The sequence below is a fragment of the Marmota flaviventris genome, chromosome Y (assembly GCF_047511675.1).
Source record: "Marmota flaviventris isolate mMarFla1 chromosome Y, mMarFla1.hap1, whole genome shotgun sequence".
In the NCBI taxonomy this organism is placed as follows: Eukaryota; Metazoa; Chordata; class Mammalia; order Rodentia; family Sciuridae; genus Marmota; species Marmota flaviventris.
Window position 1 is genome coordinate 17,403,082 of NC_092519.1, and position 25,270 is coordinate 17,428,351.

General features: G+C 43.0%; 1 protein-coding gene across 4 annotated transcripts; it reads left to right on the forward strand.

Moving 5' to 3' along the window:
* The first annotated feature begins 1,066 nt into the window (after positions 1-1,066).
* LOC114084417 (zinc finger protein 709-like) lies at positions 1,067-23,068 on the forward strand. Of its 4 annotated transcripts, XM_071606984.1 has the most exons (6): positions 3,324-3,755; positions 14,788-14,914; positions 15,095-15,155; positions 15,724-17,471; positions 18,296-18,369; positions 21,530-23,068. In XM_071606984.1, the coding sequence occupies exons 1-5, from the start codon at positions 3,474-3,476 to the stop codon at positions 18,364-18,366; spliced, it is 2,289 nt and encodes a 762-aa protein (XP_071463085.1). In that variant the 5' UTR covers positions 3,324-3,473; the 3' UTR covers positions 18,367-18,369; positions 21,530-23,068. The 4 variants fall into 4 exon arrangements, with proteins under 4 accessions (XP_071463086.1, XP_071463085.1, XP_071463084.1 ...); XM_071606985.1 differs by lacking the exons at positions 18,296-18,369; positions 21,530-23,068 and adding an exon at positions 1,067-1,111 and having other exon boundaries at positions 3,612-3,755; positions 15,724-18,253; XM_071606983.1 differs by lacking the exons at positions 18,296-18,369; positions 21,530-23,068 and having other exon boundaries at positions 3,325-3,755; positions 15,724-18,253.
* Positions 23,069-25,270: the final 2,202 nt, after the last annotated feature.

The window sequence follows — 25,270 nt, forward strand, 5'->3', positions numbered from 1 at the left end:
GGGGATGGGCTCAGTGGTTAAGTACACTAGGTTTAATCTCCAGTACCAAAAAACAAAAATAAAAATTAAGAGGAAACAATCCATACAACCTTCTGGGCTGCTAATCTAGGATGTTCACAGGTGAGATTTGGCAAATGCATTCCTAATGTACTGTATTTGGGGTTTCTGGATGTAACCCAATCTGTAAGTCTGGGTGCACATGGAAATGCAAATAATTCAAATTTGCAAATTAAAAACAAAGACCTTGGGCTGGGGTTGTGGCTCAGTGGTAGAGCACTCTCCTCAGCACCACATAAACATAAAATAAAGATACTGTGTCGACTACAACTAAAACAAATAAATTAAAAAAAAAAAAAGACCTTTTCTCCACCTCCAGCACCCTCTGGGGATTTCATTTCTGAATTGAGGGGGGGGGGGGGGGGGGTGAGCCTCCTGCCTCATTTTCAACAAACATCCCACGCACCCCAAGGATTTGGGGCAGCCCAGATCTTTCAGAGGCTCTGATTTGGTCTGGTAAAAATACAGAACCGATTTGGAAAAGTGAAAAAAGATCATCTGTCGGAGAGGAAGAAGCAGGGTCCGGCCAAGAGCACCATCAAGGAGGTACCCAGTAAGAAGACCCCTTGGTCAAGGTCCTGAGTGCAACCATGGAGCAGGGAGTCCGCACCCTACAGATCCCAAACGCCAAACCTGGTGGAGCTGAACTCGCACGGATCGTGTGAGGGGGGTGGGGCTGTCCCAAGACCCTTGCTGAGAATAAGAAATGGGGTCCCTGCGCCGCCCTGGCTGCCTGGGGGCTCACCGCGCTCAGGCCCCAACCGGATTAAACAGCTCCAGAAGCCCCAGCTTCCCCGGGCGGCGGGGACCCAGGAGAACCAATTTCCCGTCCCCACCTCCCAGGCCCAGAGTTCGGAAATTAATCGGATTAAGACCCAGGGCCCAGGCGCACGCCCAGGAGCCCGGGGGTGGGGTGGGGGCGGAGACGCCAGCGCGGCCGCGTCTGCGTCACGGTCCGCGTCACGGTCGTGCCCCGGCGCAGGCGCGCAGGCTCGGGATCCACCACGCAGAAAGGCGCTGCCGGCCCCTAGGGACGTGCCTCCGCCACCGCCAGGTGCGGGACTCGTGGTGTGGAGCCACTCAGGTCCGGGGAGGGGACGAGACCCTGGGCAGGAGGAGGCGGTGCCGGGAGACGGCGAGTCGCCGAAACCCAGCCCCCGGCTCAGAGAGCAGCGCTGGGGTGGGGCGCAGAGGGAGGTGGGGGGCCGAGCAGGAGGAGGGGCCGCAGGCCGAGCAGGAGGGGGGCCCGGGTCGTGCCGCGGAAACTGCGCCCGTGACGCCTGCGGGGGCCGCTACCGGATCGAGTGGGGTGACACGCCCCACCCCAGGGCCTCGGAGACTCGCCTCCCCAGGCTGAGACCCTCGGGCCTCCGAACCCCTGCAAGACCCGCTCCCTGCCCCCTCACGGCCTGTGTCCCCCCACACCAGGTCGACACAAATGCGCTGGAGTGTCCCCCCCACTAAGACCCGCTCTGCCCCTCCCATTCTGAGCCGGGACCCTTCCCCATGGCTAAGTCCCACAATCTCTATAAGGAAAGCCACCCTAACACGGCCGTGACCCCCCACACGCACATTTTTTAACACATGCAGCCCAATGCCCCTGTCTGCCCTATGAAATTGAACCCCTCAGTGTCTCCCCAACCATGGGCTTGAGTCCCCTCCCTAAACTATGGCCTGTCACACGCAGTAATGTCACACACAACCCTGCCCCTCCCCCAACATGGCCCTAACCCCGCCGCTGAGACTCCTGTCTTGTCCCCTCTGCAGACAGCCTTCATGCCCACTCACTCCCTGAAAACCACCCTGTCCCCACCAGGGCCCTGCTTAAGCGCCCCAGGCATGCCCTGTGCCCCCTCTCTGATGTTGCTGGTGAGTCCCCAGGAACAGTCTAAGCCACTGCTGTCTGACTGCAGGGCCCTCTCCCCCCCACACTCTCTGTTCCTCCAACATTAGGGCCTTGGCGCCGCCCCTTAGCTGCCTAAGTCAAGCCACAGTCCATTGCTGGGCCCATCTATCTAACCGGTGCCAGCTCCGTGGTGCCCAATACTGTTACCTTCCTGTGGGTAATTTAGGTTTACCTTGCTCTTCTTTCTCTGTTTTTTTGAAGCAGCAGTTTCAATGATTGCTTTTAGCTCCTTTTCAGAAATGTGCATTGGATGACTTAGATACCAATACTGCACCACTTCTAGTGTTCTCTATGAATTTCCTATGATGCTTCCTAGGCAGGATGCAGATGGGCTTGTGGCTTTTCTTGAAAATGTTGGTGCATCTGAAACCTTGACATGGAAAGAATACACTGGAGGGAGACTTCCTCCTGAGAGACAAAATGAGGTCAGTCTGTGCAGTAGAGGGACATGTGTCAATGAGGCAAGTGAGTGTGAGCTCACAGTCATGAGACCCACAGGTGTCTGAAGCCTAAGTCCTACAGATAATACTGAATCGTACATACACTTTTCCCTTTATTTACATACCTATGATTATCCTTCTATAAAACCTCAAAGTGCTTTTCAGCACCTGAAGACAGCATAAGGGCAGGGTTTCCTTGTCTTCCTGGTGTAGCTGCACTGGTCAAAGTTTCTTTCCTGTTTTGCATCATAACCTTTTCTGTTTGATATTGGGGCATACACCAGACCAGACCTGGATCCCCAGAGTCAGGTCTCTACATAAGACTTCCTAACAGTCAAAGTAGAACATCTACACTAAGCACAAGGCACCCATTTTATTTCCACCGCACATTGCTGCCCTAGAGGATTGCCTTCCTTCCTCCCTGATGACCCTCTCTGCTGGGGATGGAACCCTGAGCATCAGAGCCAACCCCAATTGCTTCCTTTCATAGCTCAGGCTGCCTCCTCAAAGCAACAGAGGCCAGGAGGTGATGAGAATTACTAAAATAGTTTTCAAATTGTTCTCATTTTTAGATATTGTGTATGGGTCATACATATGATATCTTTAAATAGTGTTTCAAAAATTTGGAGACTGTGTCTTTCTAAGTTGCTTGAGGTCGCATCAGCTGATATATATATATATATATATATATAAAAACACATAGTTTTTTCTTTTTCTTTGAGGTACTGGGGAATAAACCCAGTGGGGCTTGACCTGGACCTCTGAGCTACATCCCCATCCTTTTCATTTTATTTTAAGAGAAGGTCTCACTGACCTTGGGCTCCTCCAGCCTCAGCCTCCCCAAGTAGCTATGGTTTGTTTTTGTGTTGAGGTTAAACCCAGGGCCTCGCAATGCTGGGAAAGCACTCTATGACTGTTGCACACATATAGCAGAGCCACATGGCACCTCTGTACCAGAGGCTAAGCCAAGGCTTCCCACCTGGATTAGTTCCCAGCACAGCCTGAAATCTCCTCCTGAAAAGGGCTGGGGCCAAGAATCTGTCACTAACCCAATTTCAGCCAGTGATTGGATGATGTTAGCTGTCAGTCACGATGAAGAGGCGGGCCTGGAGACCATCCATCAGGGTCGCTGGGGGGAACTGTCCAATCAGTGCGCAGAGGATGGGGAAGGGCGGGCTTCCGCAATCTCCCGGGCTTTTCTTCCTCAGCTACTGGGCTACTCCTTCTCCAGGCCCCGAGTTCTCTGCTCCGGGGATCCAGGCCAGGGACTCTGCGCAGCCTGTGTCCCCGGGGATCTCGGGTGCCCGGAGGTTCCTCAAGAGGACGCCGGGTCACCACAGAAGACAAAAATGGTGAGTTTGCGACCAGGGCTGAAGGTGCAGCGGTCAGCACCTGCCTTGGGGCCCTGTGCGCGGGTGAGCTGCTGAGGCAGTGGAGTCCCCGCTGGCGGGTAGCCCTGGGCTCTGTCCCCTGATATCGCGGGGTGAGCTGGGTTTTGGGTTTTTGAGGTCAGCTGCTGAGCGCCGAGGAGTCCCCGCTGTCAGGTGGCCCTGGGCCCTGACCCCTGGTTTCCTGAGTTTGGAAGGGTGACTCAGGTCCCTGGTGTCCCCTACACTCTACTGGTGGCCCGACCCACTCTTCCCAACGTGTAGGAAACAGGGCCACAAATGCACCCTCCTTCTCCCAGGGGAGCTCCTCCGGAGGCTGCTATAGGTCCCCCAAATTGCAGGCGCCTCCTGCCTTCTAAACCCCACCTTCCCTCCACCTCACAGCTCGGCCAGACGTTCGTTCTTCCCACTCGGTTCAAATGGACACCGTCCGCTAATTGTCACTTTTCATCTAGTGAAATATTGGAGAGAATATTTCTTTTCTTTTTAATTGGGGATCCAAACTCAGGGAGCTTTATCAGCCACATCCCCAGCCTCCCCTTTTATTTAATTTTGAGGTGTCCTCCCAGTCGTTGTGGAAGCTGGCATCCACCTTGTGATCCTCCTTCTTCAACTTCCCAAGACCCCTTCCCACTGTCCCTGGCAAGAATACCTCTTTTGAAAGAAGTGGAATAAAAAAGTCTAATTACATTTCCGTTGTTAAAAATCCTAATTTACAGTCAGGTGCAGTGGTGCACACCTGTGATCCTCGCAGCTCCAGAGGATGAGACAGGAAGATTGCAAATTTCAGGACAGCATTAGCAACTTAGCTGGGCCTTATGCAACTTGATGAGACTGTGTCTCAAAATGCAATATAAAAATGGCTGGAAAGTGGCTCAGTGATAAAATGACTCTGGGTTTATCCCCTGGTACCATAACAACAACAACAACGAAAAAACTAATTTACCTTTTGCTACCCCTGTAGTTTTTCTTAAGTTCACCCTGAGTATGTATAGAAAGTTTGTGAGATTCAATTTTGTCTGAAATCCAGGTCCTAGATTCCATAATGCCACTTAGGATAGAGAGAAACTCTGTTTTGCATTATTGCTGCAGAATATGAACCGATTTCTACAAAAATAGTGGTGGATAAATTTATGAATGTTATTTCTTGAAAACATTAGTTTCTGTCCTTTACAAGGTGGAGAATTTGACAGGGGATGACAGTTTGTTGCTCTTGTTGTCTGGACTTGACAAGTTCCTGTTAACTGTGTGTTTTTTTGGTATCAGGAATGCAATCCAGAGGTGCTTAACCACTGAGCCACATTCCCAGCCCCTTTCAGATTATTTGTTTTAAGCCAGGGTCTTACTACATTGCCTAGGGCCTCTGGCCCCTGCACATCTGTGGTTACAGGTGTACACCATTGCACCCATCTTCATTGTAAATTTTAAGGACGATTTTGGCAATACCTAAAATACCCAACTGTGATCATTTAACCACTGGATAATTTATCAGTGAAATAATAAATGACACCCATTTTCTGGGTAGGAGAGATACATGTGTCTAAATAAGGGTGCTGATCCCCTTCATGAGCACTCTCACCTGATTCCTGTTCACTGCCAACTGCCTCCTCCTAAGGCCACCCCTTTGGAAATTGGCCTTTTAGCTTATGAAACTGGAAGTAAGATAAATGCTCTCTCTACTCTGTTCTGTACAACATTTTGGCTGTTCTTAGATGCAGTCTACTATTCCCATTTTTAGATGTAGTTTTTCTTAAGTTCACCCAAAAAACACAGGAAACCATGCCCTAAAGTTCATAGAATTTACTGAAATGTTCAGTGTTTTTTTCAGAGAGTGTAGATCATGGGAACATTCAGTCTCCTTTGTGAGAAAGTGTGTTGTCTTTCTATTGATTTTGTTGTATTTTATGCCTCTCACTGTATACCTTTTTTATTGTAATCATTTTTTATCACTCATTACATGTATTTTAATTAGTTAGTTAGTTTGTTTTGTTTTGTTTGTTTTGTGTGTGAACTGCTGGGGATTGAACTGAGGGCCACATGCATGCTTGGCAAATTCTCTACTACCAACCAAGCTACTCTCCAGACCAAGAAAATTAATATTATGGACTGTTTTTTATTTATTTGCTTACTTACTGAGTACTGGGGATTGAAGCCATGAACTTGCTCATGCTTAGTTATCCTCCAAAAAAGAATTTCAACTTTGTGAACAGTATTTTGGAGGTGGGCAGGTGATTTCCTGGGGAATAAACCACTGAGCATATCCTCAGCCCTTCTTCTTATTTATTTATTTTTATTTTATTTTATTTTTTTTTTTATTTTGTATAGTTGTAGATGGACAGAATATCTTTATTTTGTTTATTTTTCTGTGGTGCTGAGGATCATACCCAGTGCCTCACACATGCTAGAAAATGCTCTGCCACTCAGCTACAGTCCCAGTCCCTTCTTTTTATTTTTGACGAAGACCAGTCTCACTAAATTTCTGAGTGTCTTGCTAAGTTGTTGAGACTGGCCTCAAACTTGCCATTTTTATGCCTTAACCTCCCTAGTTGCTGAAATTGCAGGTGCACATTGTTGCGGGGCAGGTCCCTCAGAAAACATATCAAGTCCCATTTCTGTCCGAATTGAAGAGTCTTTATTTAGCTGGCCAGCCGGCGATGGCTCCCCGCAGGACCCATAACTTTCTCTGCAAGGAACAGCTCCAAGCCTGAGCATTTTAAGATATTTAAAGGTAAAAACTCCATCTGGGTTGACGCAGCTATAAGTAAGCAGGTGCAGAAGCTGAATTGGGCATTTAGCGAGACAATGCAATGGGTACATTGGTATTTCCCGCAGGACTTTCCAGGTTGGCGGAGCAGCAAGCCAGCAGAAGGGAAGTGGGTCAAAATGACCCTAGTTCAGTTCAAGTTAGAGAATGGTTATTAACATCTAGACAATCAATCTCTGACAAGGTATGTTGGAATAACTTTCCGTTTGTAGCTAGCAGCTATGAGCAGCTCAGAGTGCTTGAAGAATCTCCACTCGTTCAGGCCTGATAGGAAGGGCTGCAGGATGGGATGCTCTGCTCTAGTGAGCCGTAGTGAAACCACATCCTTAGCTTTGTGGTTAGCATTGCCAAGCTGCCAGGCCAGGAAACTGATAGCCAGGAGCTTCGACATGGAACTTCTTAGAAACCCCCTTCCCTAGGGACTAAGACCCTTCCTGATGATAGCCATATTTAGAGCACCCTCATAGTGTGGTTACATTAGGCATAAGATGATTGGCTTATGGATACTATCTTGCTTGTGTACGATTGATGGGCACGCCCACTCCCCCCCCCCCCACGACTAAGGTAGCCGAGAAACTAATTGACCACATCAGTAACCAGAATGACAGCAAAGGTACATTGCCCAAGAAAAATGGAAACCAAAGGGAACAATTTCACATTATATAAGAATTGCTACTTTGTGTTGCCAAGTATGTTATGCTAGGTAACTATTAGGGGGTACAGAGGAGGGGCTTTTCCACGGGAGAAGCATTTCTTACATGATATGGAGTCTCAGGGTAAAATGGAGTCTGTTTGGTCATTGTCCATACAGCCTCGCCCATAACAACACCACCACACCAGCACTTAGAATGCCTTTTAAAGACTTATGATCCCATTTCTCTCCAGTATTGAAAATCAGTTTCCTTGCTTTTCTCTCGAGTTTTGAAATTTGTAACTATGACTCTTCCTCTTTCCTTTATTTTTTGCATTATTATGAAAAAGGTTTTCAGTATGTAGTATTGTTTCTTGGGTATATATTTGTGAGACTCGATGGCAAGATATTTATCCACTTTTTTTATTAAATAAACTTTGTTTTCCAGAGCAATTTCAGGCTTAGATAGTTTATTAGTCAGTGTTCGCTAGAGGAACAGCATCAAGAGGAAGTGTGATTATAAAAGGGGACTTATTAGATTGGCCTACTTGACCCAAAGCTGGATGTCCACAGTGGCCATCTGCAGCTGGAGAGCTTGAGAAGTAGTAGCTGCAGAGTCCAAGAGGCTAAAGCCTCAGAACAAGAGGGATCACTGGTGCTGCCCTAGTCAGACCAAAGGTTCTGAAAACTCCCTGGAGAATCACAGGCAGAGTCCACTTTGGGAGAGTGAAGAAGGCAGAGTGTGATATCCTCAGGCCATTGCAGCAGCCATTGGAGAAGAAAGGCCTTTCTCTGCTGCTGCTTCCTTCTTCTTCCAACTTTTGTTCCACCTAAGACACCGTCCTATTGGATGGCGCTGCCTAGCTTAAGGAGGTTTCCCCACCTCAGTTCGCTATCTCACATGCCAATCATTCCTAGACACACCCAGAAGCCCCTTCGTATCAGTATCTCTTAATCCAATCAAGTTGACAATTCAAATGAGCCATTCATTACACATAGTATCAAACATCCCTATCTCCAATTTATAGTCTCCACTGTTTTCAACATCTTGCATTGGTGTAGGATATCAGTTACTGAACCAGTGTTGGACATTTGATGAAGAGAGTGGATGGAGAAACACATTATGATAAGCCAAAGTTTATCCTTTACCTTAGGGTTCCTTGTCTGTGTGATGTGATTGTGTGTCATGTAATTTACACGATAATGTTATACAGAAGAGTTTCACTGCTCTGGGAATCCTGGGTTCCCCCTGTTCATCACTCCTCCTCATTCCTTCCTCCCTCTCTGTTCCCTGAGTCCCTGGCACCCATCAGTTCTGCTAGTGCATCTATAATGTTGTCTTTTCCAGAATGTTCTTGACTTGCAATCTTACTGCACTTGGCCATTTCAAACTGGCTTCTCTCACTTACCAGTCTGCCTTTAAGGGTGCTGTATCTTTCCAGGCTACAGAGCTCATTTACTGCATGACTTTCTTTGGTGTGATTAAACCACAGTTTGTCCATTCAGTATTGAAAGTGACATCTTCCTTGTATCTAGCTTTGGGCAGTTCTGGATATGGCTGCTATAGTCACAGCTGTGAGGTTTTCTGTGCACATAATTTTCATCTCATTTGGGTAGACACCTGGGAGTGTGGTCACTTAATTCTGGAGTGCACCATGTTTATTTGGTAAGAGTGTGACTGTCTTCCAGAGAGGCTGTTACCCTTCTGTTCACATGAGCAAGGGAAGAGTTCTTGCCGATTCTGGTTTTCTCTGTCTTTCAGTGCTTTCAATGTTTGCATTTGGCCACTCCAGTGGGTATCTGGTGGCACCTTATTGTTTAATTTAAAGTTTCCTAATTAAGTGCTGGTGAATATCTTCTCACACCTGTGTTAACAGTCTCTATTTCTTGGATAAGTGTCTTTCCAGGTTTTTTTGCCCACTTCCAACTTAGTTGCTTGCTTTCTTGCTGAGTGTTCTTCCTGCATGTTGAATACCAACCCAGTGTCACTATGTGTCGTGACAACATTTTGTCCAGTCCTCCAGCATGTCTTCTCATTCTCTCAAGTGCATCTTTTGAAAAACACAAACTTCATTTTGATCAAGTTCGATTTACAAGTTTTTCACTCACAGATCATGTGTCTGATGTTGCATATGAAGCTGTCATGCCAGCCCAGATTTCTCTGTAAGTACTTCTGTGTCATCTTAGTGAAGTTCTGAAGTTTGCATTTTGTACTATGATGTATAGGCAATGTTTTTTTGGTGCTAACAAGTGAACCCAGGGCCTGCTAAGTGCCAGGCAGGTGCTGTGCTAGAGCTGCAGCCCCAGCTCTGTGTCCTACCTTGAGTCTGATCCTCCACTGGGAGCTGATTCTGTGACATTTGTGAAGTGAATATGTTTTCTTTTTTTGCATGTTAATGTCCAGGTGCTTTGGCAACTTTTTCCAGGAGAGTATATTTTCCATTGATTTTGTTCTTTGCTCCTTTTTAAAAATCAGTGGAATATATTTATACAGTGCCAAATACCACAGTCTTTTTTTTTTTTTAAGAGAGAGAGAGAGAGAATTTTTTAATATTTCTTTTTTAGTTTCGGCGGACACAACATCTTTGTTTGTATGTGGTGCTGAGGATCGAACCCGGGCCGCACACATGGAGGCGAGCGCACTACCTCTTGAGCCACATCCCCAGCCCACCCAGTCTTGATGATTGTAGATTTCTAGTAGTTCCTAACCTCAGGTGGTGTCCATCCTGAGAATTTAGTGTTCATTACTGTGTTGGTTGTTCTTGATCTTTTACTGAAAACATAACTTAAAGTAATTTTTATTGGGATCATATTGAATCCATAACTGAAATTGGTAAGAATTAATAATGACCCTGAGGCTTCTCATCTGTGAACATGAAATATCTGCATGTATTTGCCCTGTCTTTTACACTCTCATTAGAAGTATGCAGTTTTTTTTTTTATAGACTCTTATCAGATTTATATATGAATATTTCTCTTTCATGGGTGCTGTATAAGAGGTGTTTGTTTTTGTTTTTGGTGCTGGGTGTTGAACTCAGGGCTGCTCTACCATCGAGCTAGATTCCCAATTCTTTTAATAATAATAATAATTATTATTATTATTATTGTTATTATTATTATTATTATTATTATTATTTTAAACACAGACTTGCTAAATTGCACAGGCTGGACTCAAAGTGGTGACCATCCTGGTCAGCCCCCTGAGTGTTAGAGACCATGTACATTGCATCCATGTCCAGCTTGCTGATGTCAATCATATAATAATTGTCCTATTATTTAGCATGACAACACTAATATCATCTCGTTCCTTTTCATGATTCTTCATGATTCCACATAGAGAAGAGGATCATGCTGTCTCTCTATAAAGACATTGATGTTTTTCTGAGCTTGAGTGTGTTTTTCCATTATTCTTAACTTTTTTCTTTAACTATTGATGTAATCATGATATTTATTATTTAGCTTTGTGTTGTGATGGATAATGTTAACTGATTTTTCAGTTTTGAATCAGCCTCGCAGAGTTGTAATAATTCCCTCTTGGCTGTGGTATATAATTTTATTTTTGGCTTCAATTCGGTAATGTTTGATGAGGAATTTTGCATTGATGATCATGAGAGTCATTCATAATATCCTTTTTAATTTAATACTTTTCTTTATCTATTTAATTTTGATAATATGTTAACTTAAGTCTCAAAAGAATTAGGAGGTTTAACTTGCCTAGTGTGTTGTAGGAAAAAAAGTAGAAAATTGGTGGCAGTTCTTAAGTGTCTCATGGAAGCCTGTTTGAGATGTCAGAGCCTTGCCTTGCCTTTTTGGGTAGTAATTAGTTATTGAGTCTGTTTTTTCTGTAACCATGGGCTCATCTGTTTTGTGTATTTCCCCTTGTGTGTAAGTTGTAGGAGATTGTCTCTCTCAGAGAAATGGTCCAATATTTCTAAGTTGTCTAATTTGTGTCAAGCACATTTTCATGAAAATCTTTAATCTCAATGCATTTGTCATGATGATACTTTTAATTCTCTTAGTTTATCAGTTCTGTTGCTCTTTGCTTTAAAATTATTGTATATTTTATTTATTTTGTTTGCATGGTGGTGAGGATTGAAGCCAGTTCCTCCCATATGCTAGGGAAGCACTCTTGCACTGAGCCACAAGCCCAATCCCTGTCCTCTGTATTCTTAGCCTTATGTCAGTTTATCAGTGATGCTGATGTTCATGAAGGGCTTGATTTTGCAGACTGCGGATTTCCTCATTGTGGTTTCATCAACACCCACTCTGTTACTATCCTGTGCTTGATTTAGGTTTACCTGCTCTTCTTTCTCTGGTCTCCTGAAGTGGAAGTTTCAGTGATTGCTTTAGCTCTTCTTTTCTGAAATGTGCTTTCGATGACTTAGGTGCCAATGAAGCATCCCCTGTGCTGATTTCTACAGATTTCCTATGGTGGGCTTTTACATTTTATTTCCTTTAAAATGGTCACCTTTTTCTCTCGAGTCACCTCTTTCTCTTGATCTGTTTAGAGCCCTGTGCATCACCTCCATTTGTCTAAAGGCTTTCTGGATGCTTCTTATCTGATTTATGCTTCACCCTCCATGGTCTTTGAGCATACATGGGATTTCTTTGGGGTTGCACGCTTGTAGAGGTGTGGTTTATGGCTCAGGATGTGTTTTGTCCTGGGGGTGTTGCTGTGACCCTGAGAACTCTGTGTGCTTCCCCATTGGCTGAAGGCCAATGGAGCCCTCCTGTCTGCCTTTCTGATCCAACAGAGTTAGGCTGATGTCTCCAGTGTAAGTGTGCATTCTTCATTGTCCTGGACAGTTCTCTATGGCTCTACCTGGTGTATTTTTCACTTTGTTTCAGTTGCATGCATATTAAAATTTAAGAGTGTTATTTTACAGTTTAGTCTAGAGACAGCACAGGCCTGTAATCCCATGTTATGGGCAGAAGGATTCCAAGTACAAAGACAGCCTCAGTATATGTTAGAGACACCCTGAACAAATTAGATCCTATCTCAAAACAAAAATAAATAAATAAAATTTAAAAGGGTGGGGATGTGGCTTAGTGGTTAAGCACCTCTGTGTTCCTTTCCTGGTATAAAAAAAAAAAAAAAAAAGAAATGAAAAGAAAAAGGAAGGAAAGAAAGAAAAAATGGAAAGAAGAAAGAAACAATGGAAGAAAATTTAACCTAGGGATTCTGAAGTCTGATCTTGCTCAGGGTTGGTCAATCTCAAGTCATGTATTTTCCTTTGCTGAGCCATGGCTTCCTGTCTTTCAGTATTCTTTGTACATTTTGTTGTTGAAAAGTGGATGGAAATGTGTTCTCCCCTTTCTCCTATGGTGCTCTTCCTGTTTCTTGAAGGCTTCATGCATTTGCTTAGAAACTGCTTGGTCTGCGGTGTGTGTGGTGAATTGGCTTGTGTTCAGTCCATTTCTAGACTCCCCTGAGTGCCAGTGTGGTGGGACAGAAGGGAAGCAACAGACAAGACTCTGTCTTAAAACATCAAATGTGAGGGCTGGGGATATAGCTCAGTTGTTAGGGTGCTTGCCCTGCATGCACAAGGCCCTGGGTTCAATCCCCAGCACCAAAAAAAAAAAAAAAGAAAGAAAGAAAGAAAGAAAAAAAAAATGTGAGAGGGATGTGGCTGCATGATTTTTATCCCCTGGACTGGATTTGATTTCTGCTAAGTTTTTAATCTGCCCCACCATAAATAAATAAATAAAACCATGTTTTCTTTAACTTTCTGAAAAGTGTTTTAGTCTTTCACATTTCAATGTGTAATACATGGACTTTTGTCTGCAGAATAGAGGGATGGAGTACTTTTTGCCACGTAGATTCCAGTTTGCCTGCACCATCACTGTGATCTGTCTTTAGGCACCTTCTCTCACTCATAATCTTTCCATGCATGGAGGCCATCTCACTCCAGGCTTTCTCTTGGACTCTTATTAACCTCTGCTGATACTGTGCTGCTCAGAATGTCATATGTCTTAAGTCCTTGAGTTGGTGCTGTGTCAGTGGCAGGGGCACTGTCTAGCAGGTGAGCTCTTTGGCTGTTCCACACTGTTCAGAGATCATAGCGTGCTTAGAGACATGCGTGGAGTGGCCTGTTTCACTCACAGTCAGCGTGGGATACTTCAGGATTCTGGGCTGCAAACCTGCTGCTTTACCCCCCCTGGAAGTGCTTGTGCCTGAGGTCTCTTTGCACCAGCTGTATTACAGGCACAAGGAATCTCTTTCACAACAGACAACCATTGCACATGTGGCCCATTCTTGATCAAAGTGTCCTTGAGCAGAACATTGGTGTGTGTCTCATAGTTGTACATCATCTGAGTGAGACATCTGCTGTTCAGAGGAATTTGACAATCATTGGATATTCATTGTTGACATGAGGTTTGGAAAAGTACTTTCTGCTGTCTGTTAAGAAGGCTGTTTTTCAGACTTATATAGCTTTGTAAGGCTGTTGTTTTTGACAAGGTGACATCTTGGGCACATTGAGTTACTTCTGAGACACATGCCATCTTTCCACACACTCCATTCTGCTTTGACATGAACCACCGGATATTGTCAAATTGTCATGTTTATTAATCATGGTGCTTGGGGCTGGGGTTGTGGCTCACTGGTAGATTGCTTGCTTAGCATTTGTGAGGCACTGAGTTTGGTTCACAGCATTATATTAAAATAAAATAAATAAAGGTGTTAATCATTGTGTTTGATTACTAGTTGGCTTAATTGTCTTCTGGAGTAAATCACCTGCAAACTTGTATTTGTTCTTGTTATAATCAACCAAATTGAGCTCAATCCCCAGTGAACACATTGTGACCAACTGTGTGTAATGTTGTCTAAATATTGTCTATGAGGGAAGATCCTTAGTGACCCATGCCCAGAGGTTGTGGGTGGGGCCTAATTCTAGGCATTTTTTTTAGAGAGAGAGCAAGAGAGATGTAGATATAGAGACAATTTTTTAATATTTATTTTTTAGTTTTCGGCGGACACAACATCTTTATTTGTATGTGGTGCTGAGGATCAAACCTGGGCCGCATGCATGCCAGGCGAGTGCACTACCGCTTGAGCCACATCCCCAGCCCTCTAGGCATTTATTTAAAGAGGGAACAGTATACTTTCAGAAGGAAACAGGAGATCAGAATTTCCATGTTGTTGACATTTTCTGTGGAGGCCCAGTGAGCCACTGTGGTTGGCAGAATCTGTCAGAAATGCTGTTTTGTGATTCCAGCAATTTTCTACTCAGTCAGCTTTCTTTTCTAAGTTTAAGTAATATTGGGAGTGTTAATATAAGCTTTCTACTGCACAGGAAAATGTTAGGACCTGTAATAGTTAAAACCCACAAAGAATTTAGGAGTGACCTGGAAGGCTTTCTTACTTCCTATGAACACACCAAAGGAAGGGTGTCCAACATTCTACTGTTTGCCTTTTGAGTGGCCCAATTCTACTGCTAGAATGGCCAAGAACAATCAAATGCAGTAAGGATTTCATGGACCAAATCGTGGAATGAATTAGGAGGCCAGGGAATCATGTGAACATCATGCATGTTGAGTGTAGATTTCTTATGCTGTCAATGTTTTCTTGACCTCCACTATACATTTGTGGGATATTTTAGATCTCAGTGACCTTTGAGGATGTGGCTGTGAACTTCAACCAGGAGGAGTGGGCTTTGCTGGATTTTTCCCAGAAGAACCTTTACAGAGATGTGATGCTGGAAGTCCTCAGATACCTGATTTCTATAGGTAATAATGATGTTTCTTTAATTAACGAGATAGAGAACTCGTATTTATTTTGGTCACTTATGTAGAAGGTGAAAAGAGAATCAGTTGTTGAACTATTGTAGCATAAATGGCACCTAGGATTTGGAAAAGCATTTCTAGCTCCTAAAAATTTATAAAGATCATTCTGGTTTTGCATTTTAGGAAACAAATGGGAAGACAAGACCATTGAAGATCAGATCGAACATTCTGGGAGCATTCTAAGGTAATTGTACTCACAAGAGGAATCCTGGAGGGAATCTGAGAATGCCATATAATATTTAAAACAAACCAAACAGAGAAATATGCACAATTTGAAATGTATTTATTCTTACAAGATTTTTTTTACAGGAAATATATACTTAACTGTAACAGATATTCAGTGTTTTCAAAGTGCTTGACATGCAAAAAGTACTATGAAATTGCATATGTGAATATCACTATTTGCATGATAGCCATAGGGAAGCTGTGTTGCAAATGATTGTTTCCTCTCAATCTCTTGATTTTCAGGCAATTTGAACAAGTCAGAAATCCTATCCTTTACCTGTTGTTCATAGTAACGTAAGCTTATGACCTTTAAATAAATAGAACAATGTGAATGAATCCAGCATTGATAATGTGCTGCCTATTCTTCAAAGAAGCCATGGGGTAAACTTCAGAAGCCAAGAAGATAGTGTGGGGAAACTTTCAATGAGATTCCAGTTCTTAACTGGACAAAGACAAATTTTAATACAGTAAATACATGTAAGTGTGTTATGTGTGCAAAAGACTATATGTCCTTCATTTTGTCATAGGCACGTCGCATGTCACTCTGGACATGAACCCTACAAGCATGAGGAATGTGAAGAGAAGCCATGTGAATTGAAGCATTTCAGGAAATCTGTGGTAACTCCCAACAGCGTTCACACACAAATTTTAACAGAAACTGGAGATGGACCTTATGAAAATAGAGTATGTGAGAAAGTCTTCAGCTGTCTCAGTACCATTCAAAGGCATGAAGTTACTCATACTGGGTGGCAACCCTTTGAATATCAACAATGTGGTGAAGCCTCATCTTCTCCCACAGATGTTCAAAGACACATGAGAACACACAGTGGAGGTAAAGCTGTTCAATGTGAGGTATGTGGGAAAGCCTTTCATTTCTCCTCTTTATTTAGAAGACATGAAAGAACTCATTCTGGAGAGAAACTCTGTGAATGTAAAGAAGGTGGTCGGACCTGTACTTCACTCACAAGTCTTCAATATCACATGATCACACACACTGAAAATGCACATTTTAAATGTAAGGTATGTGGGAAAGACTTTGCTTATCCCAGTTTATTTAGAATACATCAGAGAACACATGCTGGGGAGAAGCCCTATGAATGTAAGCAGTGTGGAAAAGCTTTCACTAAGCCCTCTGCCCTTCTGTCACATGAACGAACTCATACTGGAGAGAAACCTTATGAATGTCAACAATGTGAAAAGGCCTTTTCTACATCCTCTTACGTTCAGATACATAAACGAATTCATACTGGAGGAAAGCCCTATGAATGTAAACAGTGTGGAAAAGCCTTTGTTACATCCTCTCAGCTCCATGTACATAAAAGAACACATACTGGAGAGAAGCCGTATGAATGTCAACAATGTGGAAAGGCCTTTGCTAGGTCCTGTCACCTTCAGATCCATGAAAGGACACATACTGGAGAGAAATTCTATGAATGTCAACAATGTGGAAAAGCCTTTGCTAGATCCAGTAACCTTCAGATTCATGGAAGAACGCATACTGGAGAGAAGCCCTATGAATGTAAGCAGTGTGGGAAAGCCTTTGCTACATCCAGTCACCTTCAAAGACATGGAAGAACACATACTGGAGAGAAGCCCTATGAATGTCAACAATGTGGAAAAGCCTTTGCTACATTCTCTTCTGTTCAGGTACATGAACGTTTTCATACTGGAGAGAAGCCCTATGAGTGTAAGCAGTGTGGCAAAGCCTTTGCTACATCCGGTTACCTTCAGATTCATAGAAGAACACATACTGGAGAGAAGCCCTATGAGTGTAAGCAGTGCGGCAAAGCCTTTCCTACATCCAGTTACCTTCAGATTCATAGAAGAACACATACTGGAGAGAAGCCCTATGAGTGTAAGCAGTGCAACAAAGCCTTTGCTACATCCAGTAACCTTAAGATTCATGGAAGAACACATACTGGAGAGAAGCCCTATGAATGTCAACAATGTGGGAAAGCCTTTGCTACATTCTCTTCCGTTCAGGTACATGAACGTTTTCATACTGGAGAGAAGCCATATGAGTGCAAACAGTGTAGAAAAGCTTTTGCTACATCTGGTGCGCTTCACATACATAGAAGAACACATACTGGAGAGAAGCCCTATGAGTGTAAGCAGTGTGGCAAAGCCTTTGCTAGATCCTGTTACCTTCAGATTCATAGAAGAACACATACTGGAGAGAAGCCCTATGAATGTCAACAATGTGGGAAAGCCTTTGCTACATCCACTGAGCTTCACATACATGGGAGAACACATACTGGAGAGAAGCCCTATGAATGTAAGCAGTGTGGGAAAGCCTTTGCTAGATCCACTTACCTTCGGAGACATGAACAAACTCACACTGCAGAGAAATCGCACTCATGAATGCAACTGGCTTAGTCTTCTGTTGTTACTATTTCACTCATAAACATGTAGGAAGCTTACTGGAGAAATATCCTTTGAATGTGAAATGTGGTAAAATTCTTTCTCACTTTCATAGAAGAAAAGGCTCATATATATACATATTGTAAGGGTAAAAGAAATTGAAGTTAAAGTGTAAAAGTGAAAGGGTAAAAGACCGGGCATTGTAAAGTTTCTAAGCTGCAAGGCCTGAGTTAAAATGTAAAGGATTAGGTATTGTTAGGTTTCTATGTTACCTGCAAAACCTGAAATCCCTGTAGCTGTTAAGACAATGCTTGGAACCACCCAGTAAATATTTCCCCTGACTGCTTGGTTGTTTAATAACTGAAGGGCTCTGTGTGGTCTCTCACGTAGGCATCGCAGGGCCTAAACCAATCAGTTTGAATGTGTATCCCGCTTTAGAACTGACCTATCACCCCCGCCTGACCTGTTCCCACCAATGAATGAACTAATCATGTTTAGGAGTTGTTGTTTGATTTTCCCACGGTGTATGATGATTTGTTAAAGGAGACTGTGATGTATGTAAAATCCCCGCCCTCCCCAAAAAAGTGTACTTAAGCAGTACTCAGCCCCTGCTCTGGGCTCTGGGCTGTTCTCCCTTCTTGAGTGGGCATGGAGCCCTAGCATGCTAGATCAATAAATCCCCTTCTGCCAATTGCATGAGTGGTCACTTGGTGGTCTCTTTCTCCGACGCTTCACCAGACCCTTACATTTGGTGCATTGGCCGGGAACTGTGCATCGCCGGACAAGGAGACCCCAACGGACTTCTTTAGGGGGTAAGTAAGGTGCCTCTTCTTCTTCTTCTTCTTCTTCTTCTTCCTCCTCCTCCTCCTCCTCCTCCTCCTCCTCCTCCTCCTCCTCCTCCTCCTCCTCCTCCTCCTTCTTCTTCTTCTTCTTCTTCGTCTTCTTCTTCCTCCTCCTCTTCCTCCTCTTCCTCCTCTTCCTCTTCCTCTTCCTCCTCTTCTTCCTCCTCTTCTTCCTCTTCTTCTCCTCCTTCTCCTCCTTCTTCTCCTCCTTCTCCTCCTTCTTTTCCTTCTTGTTTTTCCTTTACGATAGCTTAGAGCTTTTTGGTTTTTGGCTCGGTGGAGAGCGTGAGCTCTCAGAGCTTTTTTGTTCGGGTTCGGTTTCTTGGTTTGGGTTGGCAGAGTGGCTGCCAGCGGAGAGCGTGAGCTCCCCCTGGCCGTGGTGGACAGACGTGTCCTGAAGCCACAGGCCACGTCCTTGCAAGGGACGCCTTGGAGGACTCGGGGAGGGGCGGATGGACCCTCATTCGGTGAGAAGGGATTCTGCTGCCAGCCCGTCAGGTCTTGCCGGCTACTTTTATTCTCAGGTTGAGTTCACTGTCTGCCTTTAATCTTTGCTTCTGAATTTGTGTTAAACGTTTACTGTGTGTCCATGTTTGTGTCACGTTTGTATTGTCCCTGTCTCTGCCTGAGTAACTCCCAGTATGGGACAAAGCCATTTCACGCTTCTGTCCCTGAAGCCTTTCCTGGTCCCTGCCTCCACTCCGACCCCTTCCCCCAAGATCCTATCACTCAATCCTTCTGCTCCTCCCCCTTTTCCCTCCATTCTCCCTGAGTCACAAGATTGTAGATCTTGGGGTTGTGAACAAACGGGAGCTGCATGATGATCTTTGTGTGTTTTTTTGTCTGTGTCTCTGTTAAGTGTGATGGCATTGTTTTACTTTGGACTGATGCAGAGTCCCAAATTCCAAACTGCCTTAGATGTGTGGAAGTAACTTTAGCTAAATTTTAACCTAATGCTTCTCCTGTGAGGGACCAAAACTCAATAGAACCGCCAGCTTTTCTGTTCTCACCTTTTACACCTCTCTTAGATGAGTTTTAAAGAACTTTGATAAACTTTACCCCCCTTTGTTAAGCGAGATTAGGGAAGCAGTGTTTTCTTTTCTTCCACGTAGTTGGCTTGAGCATGCCCACTGCAGAGGGAAATGCCTGGGGTCTAAAAACTTTGATATCTCACTTAAACTTTTCTCAAACTCAAAACAACTGCAAGCAGAGGATGAACTTTTTTGGGAAGCTGACTACTGAAAAGTTAGGAGATGTGAAAAATGCCTGGTGCCTGGGGTCAAACCAAACCCGCAAAAGTAATCCTGGAAGTAAAAGGTGGGGCTGAGAGGCTCCCAGCAGCTGCCAGAGCCATTTTGCTCTGGGGAACTCCCTCATTCCTTACCTGCACTTTATTACTCCACCTCTGTTTACTTAACTAAAGGGACAATGAATGCAGTAATGTGTTGATATTATAGATTGTTTCTTGGGGATGATCTTGGCTGAATGTGTATCTAAAAGATGATTTTTTTATTGTAACAATCTGGTATCTGAATGGGTTTCTGAAGCATTGCACTATCTTGCAGTTAAAAGTTGGGTTTAAGCAATTGTTTAGTTTGATTTCAGATAGTTCATGCTGGAAAACTTAAATACTTAGGATAAAAAAAATTAAAAAGTTTCAATTTTGAACTGGGTAGCCTGAGAAAATTTCACTAGGTATTCCAGTGCATTAACCTGGGCAAGGATAATAAATTATGATATGATATCTGTTCCCCTCAGTGTGTAAGATTCAGGAAAAAAAAAAGGGGGGTGCTAAATTAAAACGTTGGTCTGGCTTATTGAAATGACATTAATTAGCAACAGTCTTGGGAATTTTTAAAGCTTAATTTTGGATATACATGGTAGAACTTAGTACTACTTTATGAACTTCAGAACAAAGGAAGCAGCTTAATGATCCTGAGGGAATTTCCTCTGATGGTGGCCTTTATATTATCAGAAAAAGATCCTATTTTCGGTTTTGTGTGAGCGAGTTTTACTAGTGTAGAAAGATGTAAAGGTATGAAATTTTGAGAATTGTATCTTAAACTTGCATCATAATTTTCAACCTCCAAACCTGGAAATTGTGACTTATGACTAAAATGCCTTAGGCATGAGGTTTCTGCTCAGAATTCCAGTCTTCCCAGTTCCTTCCAGACCTCAGCCAGGACTTAAGTTGATATGCAAATAGAAGAAGCTTGGGGCTCAATAGAGGACAGATCTGAGATTCAAGGAAAAAAAAAAGAGTAAAAGTGTCTTTTTACCTGAACTCAGACTAGACCCCAACCAAAAAGTAAATTATATGATATTTACTAATTACTGGCCAGTCATCTTTTTTTTAGGACTCTTGCTTTTTCTTAGATTCTGTATTTTTTTTGAGCTCATGATTTTGGTCCTACAGACCTAGGTTAATGTTTTTCTGATAAGTGGAGTTTTTGAAACATTGCAATGGAGATTTCACCTGAAAAAGCTACAAGGGTGTTACACTTGTGTTATGTGTTGTATGTCAGTATGTCTGTATGTGTGTATGTCCATATATCCAGCAGTGATATGACAATTGACAGATGAGGAGCGCTCATGAAAAATTTAAAAATAGATCCAAATATCTTTGATTCATGTGATTCAAATGGTTCAATTTAAATTGAGTAAACAGATAAAAGTAAAGATGTCTTTAAAATTAAGCTTATAAGTTTTTCTACGTGTTCAAAAAGACCCTAATAAAATGTTGATGTCTATGTAATAATCTGCCTAAATTCAGAAATTTACAGATATTGTTTCAAAATGTGAACAGAAGGAGGTTAACAGATGGAAAAGAGAAACTAAAAGGTTCTAGGTATGGATTTAATAGAGAGAAAATGTGTTTCTGGATAAGAGAGTCTATGTGATTAAGTAATTAAGAGGGTTTAAGTAAGTGATAAAGAAGGTCTGTGTAAATTGGTTATGTGTGTTAGTTTTTGAGCAAGTAATCTTAAAAGAAATTAAAAATTATACAACTATGGTTAAACAACAGCTGTTATTTTTCAATATTGTAATGTTGTTTATTTAGAAAGCTAACCTTGGTTAATAAAAATCATCAATGTAATTATGGTGCTGTTAATGTGTTCATATCTTCCAGGTATACAAGTCTGTAAGGTAGAAGCTTCAAAAGAACATTGTATCAAGCTGGTGTTCTAAAGTTGTATGGTAATTTTAGGCTCAAAAGAAAAAACATGTTGGAGATTTATTTATATCATTTGTGTTCTACAACTGGACTTGTTATCAATAAGATATGTAAAGTTCTATGTTACTTTCTACACTGAGATACAATTTAAATGTATATTTAAGTTAATGAGAGCCTAATATGTGTGAAGGTTTTATTGCAAAACACAAAAGTACATTACTACTTTTCTACAAGAGGTTAAAAGCTTTCAGCCTTTCTTTAATTCATGTTTTAGGTGTGATATTATGTTGTGTTAGCTAATATTCATGTAAACTTGAACAACAATTTATGTAAACTTTGTAAAATGATCAGCTTCAGAACTATAGTACTTGAGATTTATAAAGAGCCCTGCCTTACTTGAGATAAGGCTCTGTCCCATCTCACTACATGTAAAAGTGACTATGGAAGAAGTAAGCTAGATTTCAGTACAGTTAAAGTTGTGTCCCAAAATAGGTTTTTGCCAAGATTACTAGGATCTCAAACAGGGAATTATGATATATAACCCTGCCAGAATTCAAGGTAGCTATTATGTAAGCTAAATATGTTTTTACCCTAGTTAGTTTTGTTTTGTAGTTTGCTTATAGATGGTTTAAGGATTGCCTGTTAATATTTTAAAGAGGTACTGCTTTAAGAACTCACAACCTGGGTCAACTTAAGATAAGGAGTTATCACCTACAGGATAGAGAGATAGACATTAAAGCCCAGTGCTCTCAATATAAGGCTGTTAACTTATTTGCTGGATGTTTAAGACCAAGTTTTTAAAATTAGTTAAATTAAAAGGGCCAAGAAAACCAATATTTGGCTCTTGCCCTCTGAGTCAGTCTGAATCAGGGAATAGGGGACTTTTCCAAAGGGCTCTGCAACTCTAGGCCACATAACCTCCTGATCAGGGAGATTAATGAGACCAGTGGAGGACAGAAGGCCAATCGGTGCATTTGCTGTGAAGAGGAGGGTCATCAGAAAGGGGAAACATCCCTGATGCTTCCGAGGGAAGCCACATGGTCAAGCAAGGCCTGGACCCATCCTAGCGCAAATGGCACTAGCAGAACTGAGAAGCTGCTGTAAATTCCCCGAGGACTCCCAGGGAAACTCAGCTGACTGTTAACAATAGATAAAAACAAAAGTCAGTTTGACTTGCTTCATCTTAAACACTTAGCAAAGACAGTTAAAGCCAAAACACAGCTGTTCCTGGGCTGCCAGGGACTAGAAGGGAGTTCTCCTTCAAAGAATAGCCTGACACTTACAAGAAACAGCCCCCTGGGAGACATCCTGCCTGGGAGACACCCTGCAGCCATCTATCTCCCTGAGACATCCTGCGGCCACCTATCTTCCTGAAACATCCTGCCGTTATCTCACCTTGTGCAGACATCCAGCAACTGCCGATAAGAGAGCTTCCCCATCCCCAGCGTACAAATACCCCTGTGTGAACAATAAAAGTTTGCAGCTTGATCAGAACTCCTGTCTTGCTATCATCCTTCTGTGTCTCTTGTCCCTTCATTCCTCCCCACCTAGGTTCAAGGCCCACGTTGATGTGTCCTGCTGGTCGGGACACTGGGCATTTTAAATGATAATAATAATTAAATGTAACTTCCAAAAATAAGTAAACTGGAGGCTACAAAAGAGATTCTCAGACAGGAATGCCTGATAACTATTAAAAGGAACTGCCAGAGTAGTTTTTAGTTTAAGGCCCACAGATATTCCTAACCTACACAGATAGGCTTGGTGTTTGCTAGTATGGTCATCCAGCCCTAAGTAACAGAATTAAAGGTTTCTCTATTAGACACAGAGGTCATACTAGTAAAAGGATTTTACAAGATCAGATGACATTAAATTATTAGACTATATCTTAAGGGAAAGGACATCTGTAAACCTAAATGTTAATTGTTGTGTTTACATCCCTGACATTTCTGGCAAGGTGACAAATATCCTTAAAGATTTACATGCTCAGATAGAAGCCATGTCCTCAGCAACTTTGTCATGGAAACAGTATCTTAGCTCCTGGTTCTTGGTACTTCCTGGTGGAAAACATTGTTAGTCTCTGTCTTGGCCATTATACTCATTGGCATATTCCTGTGCTGTGACATTTATTGCTGCATCAGTCTGGTTCCAGTACTAATGAATTCTTGTTTCTCTTATAGACCACCTATCCCTCGAATGGCCCTCCAGCCTAATACTTCTCAATTGGACTTTTATCATGGACCACTCGATAGACCCGATATTTTTAAAGGGGGACTCCAAACTGCTTGCCCCACACCGACCCTTTTCAGCCTGAAGAAGCCAGAAAGATCCTCTTCGCCCCCCTTCCTCACAGCAGTGAGGAGTTCCCAAATTAGAGGGGGGAATGAAGCCAGATTTAAAGTTAGGTAGTCAGTGTAGTTAGACAAATCGGGGTCTAATACTGAGTGAAATCTAAAATGGAGGCCATGCTGAAAATGATTCCAGGGAACACAAAACAACTCATGAAATGTATAACCCTTCAATAATCGTGATGCATTACTTTTAAGATTAAAAGTTGTCAGAAAAAAGGAGTGGGGAATGTAAGGGTAAAAGAAATTGAAGTTAAAGGGTAAAAGACCAGGCATTGTAAAGTTTCTAAGCTGCAAGACCTTGAGTTAAAATGTAAAGGATTAGGTATTGTTAGGTTTCTATGCTACCTGCAAAACCTGAAATTCCTGTAGCTGTTAAGATAATGCTTGGAACCGCCCAGTAAATATTTCCCCTGACTTCTTGGTTGTTTAATAACTGAAGGGCTCTGTGTGGTCTCGCACGTAGGCATCACAGGGCCTAAACCAATCAGTTTGTGTACCCCGCTTTAGAACTGACCTATCACCCCCGCCTGACCTGTTCCCGCCAATGAATGAACTAATCATGTTTAGGAATTGTTTGATTTTCCCGCGGTGTATGATGATTTGTTAAAGGAGACTGTGATGTATGTAAAATCCCAGCCCTCCCCAAAAAAGTGTACTTAAGCAGTGCTCAGCCCCTGCTCAGGGCTCTGGGCTGTTCTCCCTTCTTGAGTGGGCACGGAGCCCTAGCATGCTAGATCAATAAATCCCCTTCTGCCAATTGCATGAGTGGTCACTTGGTGGTCTCTTTCTTTGACGCTTCGCCGGACCCTTACAATATATTGTACTGGGGATTTAGTCTGGTGGCGCTCACCACTGAGCCACATTCCCAATTCTTTTTATTTTGTATTTAGCGACAGTGACTTGCTGGGACCCCAGAATCATATTACCATAAACTTGTTTGCTCATATGTATGCAGTAACAGTGGGGTGACACATGGCAATAGAGTAGTCATAGGCTATGGAGGCCAGGAATAAGCCATCAGAACTTGCCATGGTCATAAAGAAGAAGACTTGCTCACCAAAGATCAGTCCGGAGATGCTTTTTTTGGCCAGAGAGAAAGTTGAGGGCCACCTTGAGAACAGTGACATCGGGTCCCTAAGGGAGAGCCCTGAGGAGAATGTACATGGGGTGAGGAACTGGGGATCCAAGAAGATGAGGCCAGTCATTCCCGAGTTCCCCAAATGGGCAGGGACAGACACGAAGACGAGCAGGAGTAGCAGAAGTAGGCCTTTCTAGTTTTGTGGAAACAACCCCAAGCAAATGAAGTCATTTGAAGTTTGGTTTCATTCCTCTGTGAAAACCTACTCCT